The 17,295-nt window shown below is 43.6% G+C and overlaps 1 protein-coding gene across 1 annotated transcript; it reads left to right on the top strand.

Moving 5' to 3' along the window:
• The first annotated feature begins 5,892 nt into the window (after positions 1-5,892).
• On the top strand, positions 5,893-12,226 carry KCNV2 (potassium channel, subfamily V, member 2). Its single transcript, XM_010582864.1, has 2 exons — positions 5,893-7,501; positions 11,951-12,226. The coding sequence occupies exons 1-2, from the start codon at positions 6,062-6,064 to the stop codon at positions 12,224-12,226; spliced, it is 1,716 nt and encodes a 571-aa protein (XP_010581166.1). The 5' UTR covers positions 5,893-6,061.
• The last annotated feature ends 5,069 nt before the right edge of the window (positions 12,227-17,295 follow it).

The following is a 17,295-nucleotide window of genomic DNA, read 5'->3' as shown; positions in this document are numbered from 1 at the left end:
CTGGCTCTCTTTGTGTTCTCTTTCCTTGTAGGTGCAGGCAACACTGATGTGTGGAGGCAGGGGATTGCAAAGGCACACAAGCTCCACTGTAACATGTGAGCAGGAAGAGACACGAGTGGCTGGGTGATGCTGATTAGTCCACCCCTCAATCATCCTCTCTTCCCACTCAGTCTGCCCTTTCTAAGCACCCTCTGGGTGGCTGCAGCAGCAGGGTTGGCAAGTGGAAAAAAAACCCAAACCAGAAGTAGAGAAAGCAACAAGCAGGGAAACATTTGTTTGGCAGCAGCATGGCACTCTGAGGGCTGAGAAAGTTTGCCAAGGTGGTAGGGTGCAAAGGTGCCTGAAATCACAGAGCAGGAAGGATCCTCTTGCTCACTGCTGCTTGCATTTGAGCTTAACTAACTGGGCTGGGTAGACTGAAGGTTGCTTCAACTCTGAGTAGATCTGGTATTTTGGCACAGCTCTAGCTCAGTTGGTTTTGGTTTTTTTCCTTCTTTTTTTTCGACAGTCACTCTTTATAAAGAAAAGGTGTGTGGAGAGGCAGACAGAACAGAATTTTAATTCTCCTGCTCCCTGAGTCACCCCTCACAGTTTTAGCAGACAATGCAGCCAGTCTGTCTACCTTCAGCCCTATTATGCTTTTTGAGCACCCTAATATGATAAACAGGACATTCATAATTATTACATTATTAATAATCACCATTAGCAGTATTTTGCATTGTCAACATAGCTTGAGAGGTCACTGAATGTTAATGAAAGAGCCTGGCTGGACCCTTTGAAACAAACCCCCATGTAATTTTTCAGTGCAATTCCCTATGGATAGCTAAGCATGTTATTTCAAGTCTCTAAGATGTTAAAGTAGTAAAGTTTGAGCCACACTTTTTAGCACAATGGCAGAATTACTGAGTGAAGTTCTAGGGTCATTGTTCAAGTAGGTCAGAATAGATGATCTTACAGGCCTTTCCTGACCTTAAAAAACTACTAATCTATGAACAGTTCCACTAGTGAGGTAGGAAGTAATCCACTGTGGCTTTACGGAGACATATAAATTCTTTAAGGTAATTTTAATTAAAAAGTTCTCATTTTTTTAAACCAAGACAAAGCAAGCATACTCAGCTCTGAAGCTGATTTGCTCAGTGAAAAAAGCATTGCAGTTATACAGTCCCCTATTCTGGGAAAAGTCAGCACTCTTTAAGATGAAGACTTGCAAAGACACATCTTCTGATAACCCTTTCCATTTTAATTATAGTTTTCTCTTGTGAAAATGCTGTTCTCAGGAAGCCAGTATCCAGAGCACTGTCTGGTTGATTGGACAGCATTCTCCACTGTTACTGACTGCCAGGTTTTCACGTTTCTTCCTCTACCTATAGAATCATAGAATCACAGAATGATAGAATATCTCAAGGTGGAAGGGACCCATAAGGATCATCGAGTCCAACTCCCTGCTCCTCGCAGGACTACCTAAAACTAAACTATATGACTAAGAGCGTTTTCCAGGTGGTCCTGAACTCTGACAGGCTTGGTGCTGTGACCATTTCCCTGGGGAGCCTGTTCCAGTGGTGGACCACCCTCTCAGTGAAGAACCTTTTCCTAATGCCCAGTCTAAACTTCCCCTGATGCAGCTTCATTCTGTCTCCTTGCATCCTATCTCTGGTCACCAGAAAGAGGAGATCAGCACCTCTTTTTTGCCCCTCCGTTGCCCACTGTGAGGAAGCTGTAGGCTGCGATGGGGTCACCCCTCAGCCTTCTCTTCTCCAGGCTGAGCAAACCAAGTGACCTCAGCCGCTCCTCCTAAGTCTTGCCCTTGAGACCTTTCACCATCTTGGGTGCCCTCCTTTAGTCACGCTCTAACAGTTTCTTATACTGAGGCACCCAAAACTGCCCACAGTACTTGAGGTGGGGCTGCACCAGCGCAGTGTCGAGTGGGACAATCACCTCCCTCAAACGGCTAGCGATGCTGTGCTCAATGCACCCCAGGACACGGTTGGCCCTTTTGGCTGCCGGGGCACACTGGTGACTCATGTTCAACTTGCCATCAACCCAAATCCCCAGATCTCTTTCCACAGGGCTGCTCTCCAGCCTCTCATCCTCCAGCTTGTACATACAACCAGGATTACCCCACACCAGGTGCAGAATCTTGCACTTGGTCTTGTTAAATTTCATATGGCTGGTGATTGCCCAGCTCTCTAGTCTATCTAGATCTCTCTGTAAGGCCTCTCTACCCTCAAGGGAGTCCACAGCTCCTCCTAGTTTAGTATCATCAGCAAATGTACTTAATGTACATTTGATTCCTGCATCTGGATCATTTATAAAAACATTAAAGAGCACTGGCCCTAAAATCAAGCCCTAGGGAACCCCACTGGTAACTGGCTGCCAGCCTGATGTGACCATATGTACTACGTATCTTTGAGCCAGATCCGTCAGCCAGTTGCTCACCCATCTTATTATGGACTTGTCTAGCTGTATGTTGGACGTTTTGTCTAGAAGGATACTGTGATAGTTAGTATCAAAAGCTCTGCTAAAATAAAAAAACACCACCTCTACCAGCTTCCCTTGGTCAACTAGATGTGTGACCTTGCCATAAAAGGAAATTAAGTTAGTTAGACAGGACGTTTCTCTCATGAACCCATGCTGGCTATGACCAATGACTGCACTATCTCTCAAGTGTTTTTCAATAACTCCCAGAATAACCTTCTCCGTAATTTTACCAGGCACTGAAGTGAGACTGACAGGCCTGTAATTACCAGGGTCTTCCCTCTTACCCTTCCTGAAAATTGGGACCAACATTTGCCAGCTTCCAGTTGACTGGGACCTCTCCAGACTCCCAAGACCATTGAAAAATAATGCAGAGATGTCCCACGATAACATCAGTCGGCTCTATCAGGACCCTGGGATGAATCCCATCAGGCCCTGTAGACTTATATGCATCTATCTGGAGCAGCAACTCTTGAACAAGTTCAGGATTGGCTGGGACTTTACCATTCCCCCAGTCATAGTCTTCCAACACAGGGCTCCAGGAGTCCCAGGGCCCATCATCAGTGTTGAAGACAGAGGCAAAGAAGGCATTAAACTTCTCTGCTTTGTCTACATCCCTATTTGTGAGGTGACCGACCTCATCAAGTAATGGACCAATGTTATCTCTGATTCTCCTCTTGCTGTTAACATATCTAAAAGAGCCCTTTTTGGTGTCCTTCATAGTGCTGGTCAGCTTGAACTCTAATCAAGCTTTGGCCACACAAATTTTCTCCCTACAGTGATGAACTGCATCTCTGTCATCCTCCCGTGTTGTCAGTCCTTGTTTCCGATGTCCATACACTTTCCTTTTCTGCCTAAATTCTAGAAGATCCCTGTTCATCCAAGCCAGCCTTCTGCCCCGCTTGCTTGACTTGCAACACTTTGGAATTGCCTGCTCCTAAGCTCTTAAGAGATGGCTCTTAAAAAGTGACCAGTATTCATGGACCTCAATATCTTCAAAAGTAGATTCCCAGGGGACCTTACTAACTAGCTCCTTTAGCAGCCCGAAGTCTGCTCTTCCCCATACAAGGAGATGTTATGCAATTCTTATTAATGACACTCACAAAGATAAGCAGCATACTGAATAAGGTAGATAATGAAAAAAATAAGCAGGGGTAACAGTATTTTCTGGTCACTTCATTTTCTTATCTATCTAGGCTGAGTCTAGCAGCTCAGAACAAAGTCTTACTCCGAAGTAAAAAACATAAATAACGCAATTTTATTTTACCTATTTTGTCAGTTAGAGGCAAGTTTGAGCAGAGCGTACCAGGTGCCTGAGAGCTACATTCCCAAGAATATCTAGGTCAAAGCAATTTGTCTGAGCAGAAGCGAAGCTAGCGATCTTTCTTGCTCTGCTTAGTAGTGATGTCTAAGATCTTAGTCTGGGTGCATGAGGTCTTGGCATCTGACAGTCATGAAGTTCACCCTGTAGAAGCTCCTGCTACTGCAGTATGGTATGAGAAACAATGTCTTGAGTAGTGAGCAATGAGCCCTACTGGATACTTCTCAGAAGTGAGACCAGGGAGACTGACAAAAAGCAAAATGAAATGCTACAGTGGAGGCTGGCAAGAGGAATATGGTTATAGTCTAGCCTGAATCTTGATTAAGAAACATTCAAGAATTTTCAGTGGTAAAATGATAGCACTGCAGACTTTTTTTTTTTTTCTTATGTCTGAATTAGTTTGCTTATAAGAAAGAAACAGCCTTGAAATTGGACATTAATTTGCATTAAGGTTGCTAACAAAGGACTCGCCATGGCATGCTTTAATGTTCAAAGCAAACTGCAAAGCAGATTGGTATCCATAATAAGGCACTGACAATCCCTATCAATAAGGGCCTTGCCTTTTTTGCATCAAGAAAGAGAACGGGCAGTGGAGACAAATTCATGAAGCAAAACACTTTCAAGCACAGCTAAATATGAATTGCCAATAATCCGGACCTTAAACAGTGTGACCTGAAGAAACCTTGAACTATTCAGTGTGATGCACCCATTAGGATGCAGCCTGAGAACAAAAGTATTGAAAAATGCTCAGCTGTGATGTCTTCCTGTTTGTCAAGAGCTAGTAAATACAAAAGCTACAACCAGGGTAGGGAAAAGAGGAAAAAGAAGGGGTGATTCTCACTGCAACAGCAATTGCTTCACGTGGGACACTGCCAAAACAACAGTATTGGAGTTCGCAGGTGCAAGGCCATGAGATTAATGGCACAAGAGCAGGACATTGAGGACAACAAAGGAAAATGCTGCTGCAGGGGCTCTGGGATACAGTGTCCCAGCAGCTTGTGTGGAAGGGTAGGGAGCTGTGAGTGGAAGGCAGATTACAGGATTGCAGATGGAAGGCCTTCCAGACCAGCAAGGGTGTTACCAAAGCTGCATTTTTCTAGAGCCTTGTCCCTTCCTGCACCAGCCTGGATAGAGCCAGAATAACAAGCTGGCGTTAAGAAGCTGTAACTCGGGGGCTAAGAGCATGCAGAAGGAGCCATCCCTTTATCGTGTGTATCCTCTGCTTTACAGGAGCTCTAGCTCAGTTGAAGTGCTCCCAGTGACAAGGGGAAGTAACCTGGCTCGTTGTTACTGGAGATGCTTGCGCCAGCTCAACCAGAGCTGAGGATGAAACCTCCATCAATTGAAAGAGAAAGCATCTCTCCTGTCCTGCTAGGTACTTAGTGTGGCTTTATACTATTAAACATGCCCTGCAAGAGAAACAAGACTGGCTTTATTGTGTTTCTCAGCAGCTCTTTAAGAGTTTGAAGTGAAGTAGCATGCTGAAAAACCCCTTCACACCCCTGCCCCTCACTTCCACTGTGTCCAGAGCACTAGACTTGTGTTCCCAGAGCACAGCCAAAGCTTCAGGCACAGACTGCAACTTTCCTCAGCCCTTAACCAGATGGAGGTATTCTAACTGGGAATAAAAAGGGATGACTTCTAGTTGCTCACCTTTGAAAACATTTTAAGAACTACTGTAGTGAATTCCTTCCTATTATCTGCTTATCAATTATTCATTATTTTCATTAAGGAAAACAAAGACATGCTATACTGATGGGGATGAAAGAAATCTGTAATGTTCTCTCTCTCTCTCTCTCCCCTCTGCCCCTCATACATTTTCATTTTGAGATTATTCTTAATCCATGTATACTTGAATTAGGAAAAGGTATGGGGTTTATTAGCAATAAAACTTTAGGGTTTTTTTCCCCTACTGATTTTTCATAGATTTATGGATCCATAATCATTCACGTCACAGCCTGAGGGAGATGAGGCTGGAACAGGATAATAGCCCTTAAATCCCCTTCTCTAAGCACTCAGATCTTCCCTGTCAGCAAGATTAAAACGGTCAGCAGCAGTCTTCATGTGTCTGTATGCCACACGGAGCTTTCACAACTGGAGTGGTGGCTGGCAGGGAGAAAAATGCAGAACCGCTGCTGTGTGTGATACTACTGAGATAAAGAGAGAAGAAAACAGGATTGTCAGCCTTTTTAGTGTTGGAAAGGACTGGTGTTAATTCCTTGATTGGGTGAATATAAAGAAGGGAGAAGAGTAAGGAAAAATAGTATGTTGCAGTTTAACATGCAGCGACAGTTTCCTTTCCTAAAACATAGAAGTAGAGGGAGGGAAGCACCAAATGTCCTCCTGCAGCCCAACAAGGGGAAGGATAATGAAGGCACGCGTGTAGACAAGCAGAGTGGCTTTTCTGCTACAGCTCCATTGAACTCCCAGCCCTTACTGCTCCTGGGACCTGAGGGGAATTACAACTATTATGTGGATGATGAAGATGAGGAAGAGGAAGAGAAAGAACAAGGAAAATGGCCAAGCGGAGACACATTTGAGGGAGAAAACAAGGCCTCGTCATCCATTCCTTGCTCCCCTGCCCTTTCCTCCGGAGCCCGGGCCACGACTTCCACTTCACCCGTGTTGAACATCAACGTCGGCGGCCAAAGCTACCACCTCACCTACCAGGCAGTGGCCATCTATCCCAAGACCCGCCTGGGCCGCCTGGCTACCTCCACCGACCGTCGCTGCCAGCTGGGCCTGTGCGATGACTACGCTGCCCAGGTAGATGAGTATTTCTTTGACCGGGACCCGGCCGTCTTCCAGCTGGTGTACAACTTCTATGCCTCAGGGGTGCTGCGTGTGCGGGACGAGCTGTGCCCCCGTAGCTTCCTGGAGGAGCTGAGCTATTGGGGCGTGCGGCTCAAATACACACCTCGCTGTTGCCGCATCTGCTTCGAAGAGCGCCGTGACGAGCTGAGTGAGCAGCTGAAGGTCCAGCGCGAGCTGCGCTCCCAGGCAGAGGCTCAGGAGAACGAGCAGCTGTTCCACCACATGCGCTACTATGGTCCCCAGCGCTGGCGCCTGTGGAACCTCATGGAGAAGCCCTTCTCCTCTGTCACCGCCAAGGTGATGGCAGTGGCCTCCAGCTTTTTCGTGCTCATCTCTGTGGTGGCCCTGGCCCTCAACACAGTGGAGGAGATGCAGCAGGTAGACCAGAAGAGCGGGGAGAGCCGGCCCGTCTTGGAGCACATCGAGACCCTGTGCATCGCATTCTTCACACTGGAGTACCTGCTACGCTTGGTCTCTACCCCAGACCTGCGCCGCTTTGCCAGCAGCGCACTCAACGCAGTAGACCTCATTGCCATCCTGCCCCTCTATCTGCAGCTGCTGCTCGAATGCTTTGCTGATGATGACCAGCCCCGAGGTCGGGGCTCTCAGCACGAGCACGATATCGAGAAGGTGGGACGGGTGGGCAAGGTAGGACAAGTGCTTCGCATCATGCGCCTCATGCGCATCTTCCGCATCCTCAAGCTGGCCCGCCACTCCACAGGACTGCGTGCCTTCGGCTTTACCTTGCGCCAGTGCTACCAACAGGTGGGCTGCCTTTTGCTCTTCATTGCCATGGGCATCTTCGCCTTCTCTGCCATGGTCTACACAGTGGAGCATGATGTCTCCAGTACCAACTTCACCAGCATCCCCCATGCTTGGTGGTGGGCTGCCGTAAGTAAACCCTTCCCCCCTGGTGGGTTAGCCGACCCCCCCCCCCCCTTTCTCCCCCCCTTCCTTGCTAGAGTCGCTGACAGTCTTGGAAACAGCAGGCTCAGATCAGTGAACATCTGCTCGGAATTCTGAGCTTACAGGACATATGCACTCACGCACGCACACACACACACATGCACTCATTCACCTCTGTTGTGAGCTTAAGTTAAGGCTTAATCAGGGAGAGAGTGTTGAAATTCCTGCCCAACCAAATGCAGACAGTACTTGCACTTTTAAAGAAGAAGTGAGCAAAGAGACAGGAAAGAAAAGCATATCTCCGTTTAATCCCATTGTTAGTGTTGCCAAAAAAAAAAAAAAGGCAAAAATAAAAAGCTTCCATCAGGCTAGCTGGTTGTAGGTGGGCACAGGATTTTCATTGTTGTTCTTTTTGGAGGTCTACTGTGAGCCATCATACAACTGCAAGAAGATAAGATATAGTTTATTAACTACAGTCTGGTCACTCTGACTTGGAAAGCCAAAGCTTTCCCAGAGCTCTGGCCATTAAAATTGCATTAAGACCAACAGTTGTTTTACACAAGAGATTGTGTTCTGTTCCTTGGATGACATGTCTAAGGCACATGTCTGCACACACACAAAACATTGATGGTTATTTATACCATGCCAGACTTGCAGAGGAATAAATACAAAAAGAAGCAGAATGGCTCAAGGGGTTGATAATGGGATAAACTGCCTTCTACATCTAGGTCACTGGTTTGAATCCCACATCAGTCAGTACTGTGAGCTGGTTAATGTCACCTTGAATCTCTTTTTGGAATCTCTGCCAGAAAGAGTGTGATTTTAGTCCCACCCCAAGCACTTGGAGTGAGGGTAACTGGCTGAGTTTCAGCTGACAAGCCTCAGAAATGAAGACAGAATGACCTCATTTCTAGAGACTGCCAGTGGGTTAGTGCTCTAAGGCATTTGGGCACGTCTCCTCGAGAGGTCTGAACGATCACTGACCTGTACTATACTGTGTTACGTGGAGGGTTGTTTTTTGAAGCAGCACTTTCCAGGCTGCTGGGTTCACATCTTTCAGGGGCATGAAGATTTAGCCAGGAACACAGAGCTGTGAAAGTTTAAAGTCCTCCACCTTGCTTAAATGCCTCCTGGCTCTGGCAACGTCCTGGTAGAACTGTTCCGGCATCCCAAACTCAGAATTCACCTCTAAAGGGTTAGGGAAGCAGTTCAGCTGCAGACTTAGATTGCAATAACACCCAAGGATGGACATACATTCACTTATAGAAGGCTAACCAATACTTCTCAAACTATTGTGAGATCAAATTGATAGGTATATCCTTCAAGGTGGGCTGTGAAGACAAAAGAAACACTTAGGCATTTATCAAGACTAGCAGACAATGGAAAGGGAGCTGCAGGCTCTAAGTAAATGCTTAACAGATAATCTTCATGCACAAGTATGGCAGTTTCACAATTATCATTTTTACAGCAGTGTTTTGGCAGGGAGGGGTGTGGTTTTATCAAGGGCATTGCAGAGAGGGGGAAGTTGATCCCTGCCTGTAGCATTTCAGGACTGGAAAACAACAGCTCTGTTACGCTGCAGCAGGTGTATGTATCTACAGCAGCCTGGATCAAATCAGATGGTAGCCTGACATTGCAGGTGCTGAGAGAAGGCAAAGAGCCTGTACCTTGGCTGTCCAAACTCTAAGGCTTGTTCTAGTCTGTCATCATATACATTTCATTTTGCAGCAGCCAATGCTGGCCTCCATAATCCATGTCTATGGTAGGGCCAAAAAGGAGCACTTCTGACCCCTGGACCTAGCTGTGGGGCTGGCTATGTCCCAGTCGCTTTTCTGGGGAAGGAAGCCCATGCAAATGGACTGGAAAGGAGTCAGAGGCTCAGTCTCAGGCTGGTTGACCAGCATAGGCACTGGATGCACAGAGCTGCATATGGGGCCCACAGGACAGCAACCCCAACCCATCCAAGGTCACTTCTGGCCAGCAGCCCTGGGAGCCCATGGCCTTCACTTCTGTTTCAGCAGCGGCTGATGAGATGTGGTGGTTTCCCATACATATGTTTGTAGTGATTCAGTGTGTGGCAGAAAAACTGGCCCTAAAGACACACATAGACATTTATACATGTACGTGCATATGTACATGTGCTGAATATTCTTTAAGCTGGGTCAGGGGAGGGAGGGAAAAATCAGTGAATAAAGGAAAGGCTCCTGTAACCTTCACAGGTCATCTTTAAGTGATATACACAGGTTATGACAAAATTCATGCTTCATACTTTACTAGAATAAGGACATGAGCCTTGTATTTTTCTTTCTGAACATGCAGGATATATGCAAAATCTTTAGGGTTCATTTCTGCAAGCTGGTGACACCATAATCATTTAGATACTTTCAAGAAACCTATATGAGTACATGAAAAAGGCCTATTTAGCTAAGCAAGTGTCTCCAAAAAAGGAGCTGTAGCATGTATGCTGCAATTCCAAGGCATAAAACTCTTTTTAAAGCCTAGTCATTCTTTAAGAGTGAAAATGAAGATCATTCAAATTTCATTAAAACCCAACAGCATTCATGGTCTTACACACAGGAGAACTGTCCCTCCCAAACTGTCACAGGAGATGTAGAAGACTATGCCAGTGGAACAGAACCTTATCACAGGATAATGGTTTTGTCCTGGCTGGTAGAGATAAACATCTTGCCTTCATCTCAGTATTTATTTTTGGAGATATTTATCCTGTATTATCATTCAAATCCAGTGACTTAATTTCCACTAAACCAAGTGACTAATCCATTTTATTCCACAGGAAGCACCAGGTGCATCCTACAAATGTGCTTACCCAGTGCTGTCTCATGTACCCTAATGCTTTCTTCATTTGAAATAACATTTTATTTAGCATGTTAGAGGATAGCAGGCTGCACACCATGACCTTCCAAAGACTTATTTCAGTGCTAAAGCCACAAGGGTATTACAGTGAAAGTCCTACTGCCTGTGGTTTATTTCTGCCAAAGTTCTAGGTTATTGTTTCACAAATACACACAGTGTGTTGAGATACTGTGAAAACAAATTCAGTAAAATCCACTGGCTGAAAAAGATCCCTTGCACAGACTAGGAAGTGCCTGACGGCAGAAGTCTGCAAGTTTTACCTGCCAGAGAAAAAATAAGTTATATTTACTAAATGTAAAAATTATAAACAATCCAGATGTGTGCCGTGGAAGTACATAAATGAGGAGTTATTTTATGCTGACTGTTTGGGAGTGCATAATTAATTGGTAGCATCCCCATAAGCAAACATCCATGAATTTCTGAAACTAAATTTTCCAAAGAAAGTATTGCAGTGCCTGGTAGAGTACCAGGTCCATATAAAACACAGTTCCTTCATATATCCATAGGCTAAAAAGAGAAAATGCTGATGGGTGAGAAGAAAAAATTTGTGCAACTATGCAGACAATGTGATGGCAAAATGTATAGATTCATATAAAGCAGATATACTAAATACTATCACTCCCACAAAAATCCAAACCAAAACAAAACAAAATAAAAAAAACCCACACCCAAACCAACATTTTAAACAACTCCCAAACCCTTCTTCAAAGGGGAATTCAGCAAAAATTTCCAACCTGTGTACCTGTCACTAAACCAAACAGGAATATTCCCTACTGAAGGCACACATACACCTTATTTCTGGAATCTCTGACATACAGCTGAGAAGGAAGATCAAACAATTTAGCACTATAAATATATATGTTGTGAGCATACACTGTGAGCAAAAACTTCCAGGTAACAGAGAAAGATCTTTGTTTTTTCCGCAGCTCCTTGTAGGTATGTAACCATTGAAGGGGATTTTATCTAGAAGCTTCAAAGTCCTGGGTCACTTCTTCCTACAGCGCAAACATTATAAAAATGTATTTCACAATTAGCTGAATCTTTTCCTGTGTTTTTCATTAGTTCCAAAAATATATATGACAAAGATAATACTCAAAATACAACCCACGGAATAAGTCCCAAAATACCAGTTTTATAAGCGCATTGGATTTAGAGACAGGGCATCTGTTCCAAGTGACACAATGAGGGAGCAGGGCTGCACTTATCACTGTGTTTGTGTGGTCAGGGAGCCATCTCTATCCACTCACTGCAGCCGAGCAAACCCACCTTCTGGATAGGCTGGTGTGGAACTTGTTTGGAAATTCCCTCTGCAGGACAAAAGCTTTTAAAGACCCTCCTGAACGGTGTCAAACTGCACTGTTGTCTGTCTTTACTGCATGAGAGGGATTTTTTTTAATTAGGGATTTTTGCATAAGATGGAAGGTACAGAAAAAAAGGCAGCAGAGAGTATTTCAGATTTATGATGCAAAATGCAAAAAAGCTAACTTTAAAATTGTCCCTGAACACATCTGTTTGTCTGTTTCTTCTCAGCTAATAAGCTCAATGTTGGTTTGCCTGTAGGTCAGCATCTCTACAGTAGGATACGGAGACATGTGTCCAGAAACACACCTTGGCCGCCTCTTTGCTTTCCTCTGCATTGCGTTTGGAATAATCCTGAACGGCATGCCCATCTCCATTCTCTACAACAAATTCTCAGACTATTACAGCAAGCTGAAGGCCTACGAGTACACGGCTCTCAAGAAAGAAAGGGGGAAGGTGGACTTCACACGGAGAGCCATGAAGAAAATATCTGAATGCTGTGGAGAAGGTGCAACCCACCCTTTGCCACAGCACTGATACAGTTTGTGCTTTGGATATTAGGAGGGAACAGAGAAGACGAAGGAGAAAAAAAGAAAAACAGATCAGCCAAGCTAACTGAAGATAAACAGAAAAGGCCAAAAGTAACAAAAGTAGATCTTGAAATTTGTTTTGAGGGGGATTGTTTTCAAAAGAAAAAAGGCTCAGATTACAACTATGGGGGTGGGGGTGGGGGGAGTGTGTTTTGTTTTGTTTGGGGTTTTTTGGTTTGGGGTGGTTGAGTTGGGTTTTTTTGTTTTTGCTAGGCTGTGAACAGCACTTAAGTGCTCATCAACTATCTGGAATGAGTTTCTTCAGATTAACCACCCAGAAACTCTGAATTAGACCCACAGGAAGATGTAACACCCTGCTGCTGATTAGACCCACAATAAAGACCCACCATAATCAAACCAAAGGAAAACAAATTGCTGCCATTAAAGGTCAGCCACCTCACTGCTGTCAAGGCAGTCTCAAAAATTAAACAACTAGAATACTGACTGCATTGCTGAAATTGGTTTTGCACCAGCTTTCAAAACCAGGAAAACAGCCTAGAGCCTTTACCTGGATATTAGCAGCATCTATACTCCTTAAGCTTTCAGCTTCTGTTTCCACTGTCAGATAGATATGCTTCACTGTTCCAATTTTATTTTTCAAATGCAGCCCTGCAAATGGTTCCCATTTTCATACCTAGGCAAGTAACATACTGCTTTTCATATTTCACCACCACCACCTCCATATTTATCTTTCATTATGCCAAGAACTAGTGAAGAAGTCTGGAGTCTGAGCTGATAAATGTCATTGATCAATTTTGAAAACATTCCCAAACCAAAACCTTCTTTAGGTACAGGATTAAGTGATAAACTAAATTATTTTACAGCATTTAATGTACCTACTTACTGAATTGTTACAGTAATAATAGGCCTGTCACGGACACAAGTGTTAAAGCAGCATTTAAAAAAATAATCAAATGAAACACTTAATGGATAATATCTCATAAAGACTTTTCATACAAAAGGTCTTATCAGCACTTACTTGTAATCAATTTTAAATATAATTTAAAGTCAAGATACTTTGTCTGGTATATAGAACCATTAAGGACACAATTCTGACACCTTAGCTCACTCCCAGTAGTACCTTACTTCCTAAGATTAATGAGCCTTTTTGCACAGCTGGATGCAATTTCTCATGCATCAGAAACTCACCCCAAAACCTACACAGCAAATAACAACAACAACAACAACAATTAAATGGAAACAGTTTCATGTATTAGTTCACAGCATATCAGGAGTATTCTTCTTACATAAGAGCAATCATACCAGTTTAGAAATAGTAACCTAAATAACAGACCTGAAACAATAGTTATTTTATTGATACTCAGATACAAATAGTGTAAAAAAAAAAGGTGACAAAAGAAGCAACAGTAACAGTTACTGATATGACCCATGGCTGTTACTCAGCAGCACTCTTGCTGCAAAATGGCCTGATGGCAGAGATGCATTTTAAAATTCTTGAACTCTCACATTATGTCTGTGCTGCCCTGCTGAATGCAAATGGCTGCATTCAAGTCTCAGAGCCGCACTGGAGACAATGGTGTGAAGCTTACTCTTGGGACCACTGAGGGTGAAAAAGTTCATTAATTTCGCCACGTCCATGCAAATTGTGTCAAGCATAGGGACATTTCTCCTTTCAATAGTGAGAAGGTAATTAGTAACCAAGTTACTCTTCTCATTCTCTACCTCCGGACAAATGTATCATAAGCCCATCTGTCATTTTGTTCTTTAGGAATGACAGTCAGCACATTGTGTGCTGATCAGCTCTGTTAAAAGCTAGACCATGTCTTTAAGGCACAGCTGAGCCCTGGGAGTTGAATGTGATAGATGTTTGCTGTTCCGGACAGCACACAATGCAGCAGGCACAATCCTGGCACTCACTGAGAAGAATAGCTGCTTTACTTTGACTCTAGGGATGGTATGAATTTGCATGGCCCTTCTGCATAGCAACAACAGGACAAGTAGCTTCCTGAAACCACAGGGTTAGATCCATTAAAAGGACTTAAGTGTTGGTGATTACCCAACTTTCCAAGATATGGGACACCCTAAATTAATTTCCTTGTCTGAAGGAATCACTACTTGCATGTACCATGCAGATGGTCAGCCTTGCATGGTAAGCTCAGCAGCTTCTTGCCACCTAGAGAAATCAAGAGCGTGAGCACTCTGCTGAGGCTGGACTTCCTCATAGCCTCAGACTTGACACAAATCACCAGCCTCATTTTCCACCCCACTTGCCTGACCTGCAGGATCCATTCAAGTAAATGTTCTTCAAGACATGTAAGAGAATAGGCTTTCAATGTAAAATATGGGCAGGAGAAAAGAGACTTCTTTTTTAATCAGGAGTCAGAATTTTATGTCCTTGGTTGGTGCTTTCTTATCTGCCCAACAAGATTTTAATGCACAAGTCCCATAGTACTGCTATAACCATTCAAATATAGCTTGGCATGGGTCTTTCCCACCCCTCTGGCTGAAGCTGTTTCACTTTGCACCGAGTAAATAATGACCCACCAGGTGACAGTAAAGGAAGACTCTACAGCTTGGTGTTTGCAACGCTTGGCTGGGTGGAAAGGTGTGGGTCACAGGCCCTGCTTCAATAAAGAGCTATGAAATACCCTGACCAAGCAGCAAAACCTTCCCACTCACTCACTTACTTTCCTCTGGCCCAAACAATCTTTGGTTGAAGGATTTAGTCTGGAAGGACTCCAGAGTCAGTCCCTGCATGCTGCAGCCACATGAAGGCAAAACTCATACTTAGAGTACGCTACAGGCCATGGGCTAAAACACTTCCCAACAAGGAGGAGACTGATTTCTGTCCTGCCAGGGGAGGACATCATAACCAGTACCACCACATCCCACCTGGGTGCTCTGAATACCTCGGGGCAGCTCAGCTTACCTAGCAGCCACCTCACTCTCTTCTTTCTCAATGCACTTTGCCCCTTCATCCCTCCACCATCCAGGCCCACCGTCTCACTGATGGCAGCTTTGGTACCTTTTTGATTCCTCTACGCACTGACTCAACATGCCGATGTCGCAGTTTGGGGGAGCGGAGTTAGATTCTTGATTAGTTCATGACCTAGCTCAATTTAGAGAGCTCTGAGTAATGGTAGAGCTGACACAAGATACATGGTAGAAGTGTGCAGTGTGGAGGACAGACCGATGGCAACTGCCACACAAAGCATTAAGCACAAGACTACACAAAGCTGCTGGCTTGGGGTTTTGTAATACCTGCCCTGCTGCATTCAGCAGGTGAATGGGTACTTAGTGGAATAAGGCATTTTCCAGCAAAACTAGAAGTTAGTGTTTGTTTGTTTCAAACAGTCATCATTTTCTTCTCTGGATTACCTTGTGCAGCTTTCTGCCTTGTGGCTTAACTAATCTTATTTTAGAGGCGACAAGCATAAGTCTGTGCATTTCAATATGCCTAATGCTGAGGTACCACTATAGCAGCCAGACATTGCCCCAAATGCCCAAAGCTCTGTCAGTACCAGCATTTTCTGTGGATGGCTACTAGCAAGGTCCTCCCACAAGGTCCTCTCCCCCGTGAGAACCTGTCTGAGGCTCGTATCATACAAAGAGGACTTCCAGCCAGCTCAGAGGAAGGGAGGAGTCCATATTCCAATAGAACAAACTTCTGACAACCTGCAGAAGGCTGTGCAAACATGTATTAGCTGGTTTTTAAATAGGATGCAGCATTTTTGCCATTTTTTTGTTGACACAGTGGTTCCTTCCGAGGACTCTCAGTTAACTTATTCTGCCACTTCCACTAAGACTTTCAGTGGCATCATCACTGTCCCTAGATTACTCAAATGAAACAGTCAAATGGTACCCATAATGACATCCAAAAATTATGCAGGAGAGCCATGATTGTCTTGTTTACTTGAATGCCATAGGGCTTTGACAATCAAAATATTTCAAAATAACCACATCAAGGGAAAATATGCTTAAACATAACAAAGATGGGCAATACTATTAGAGCTAAAGTAGGTGGGACTTATTTTATGAGATGTTAATTTGGCATAGCTAAGGTTTTGGGGAAACAAGGTGGAGGATTCTCAAACCACTGAGAAATTAGAAACCTCTCTGAATGTGTCTGTGCTAAAATCTTCTATTTTAAATAATTGCAGATATTAATTAGCCCCAGAGGGAGAAGGAAAATATGTTCTATCACTATGTTTCACTACAGACTTAGCAAACGTTGTCTCTGGTAGACAAAGAAACAGTCAGTTTATCTGGATGGCCTGACTTCATTTTAGGACAATTAAATGTTGTTTCTTCTATTCATTTTAGGCCTAGGAATTATTGAAAAAAAGGGGGGGGGGGGGGGAAGAGAAAAAAGAAAAAAACCAAGAAGAAAAGAAAAAAAAAAGAAAAAAAATACGGGTGGGGGTGGTAGAAATGTAAATAGTCTGTCCCTACATGAGCCAGGAAAGAATTCCAATTAGAATATGCTTCTGCACAATTCCTTGTCTTAGAAGAACAACACATCAGCAGCTGTTTGCTTTTCTCATTCAGAAAGATAGCACTTAAAGTGGTAGCTACAGTAAGCTACAGGTTAATAGGCATCTGGTACTATTCCCAGACTTCTAAGACAAATAGAAATATTCAGTCTTTACATATGTATAATTGTAAAGATTTTAAACTAGGTACACTTCAAAGTTTTTGGAGAAAAATAATTACTATCAATAAGCCTAGGAAGGAAAAATTGTCTTCTTGCTTTAAAAATAGCTTCAACTGTTTAGAACGTTCTGGTTTTATGTTATGTAAAAACATTTGATTCATGCTTATCTGCTATTTATAAAGCTTCTTTATTCAGTAGTAGAGAAATTAAATGGCATTTGACTGTAATTCAGCTCTTTATCTTGGATTGAAAAAGGGCAAGGTCAGAGGTACTAGCTTTTCATGTACTTAGGTAATTTAATGGAAATATGCTGAGAAAAATTAAAGCATTCTACAGGTAGCTCCTGAGATAGCGATTATCAAGGTTTTTAAATAAAACTTTAATTTTATTAAGAATCTAAT

The sequence above is a fragment of the Haliaeetus leucocephalus genome, unplaced genomic scaffold, assembly GCF_000737465.1.
Source record: "Haliaeetus leucocephalus isolate CR32 unplaced genomic scaffold, Haliaeetus_leucocephalus-4.0 Scaffold849, whole genome shotgun sequence".
NCBI lineage: Eukaryota > Metazoa > Chordata > Aves > Accipitriformes > Accipitridae > Haliaeetus > Haliaeetus leucocephalus.
Note: the sequence above shows the minus strand (reverse complement) of the source record. Positions and strands in the feature narration are given on the sequence as shown.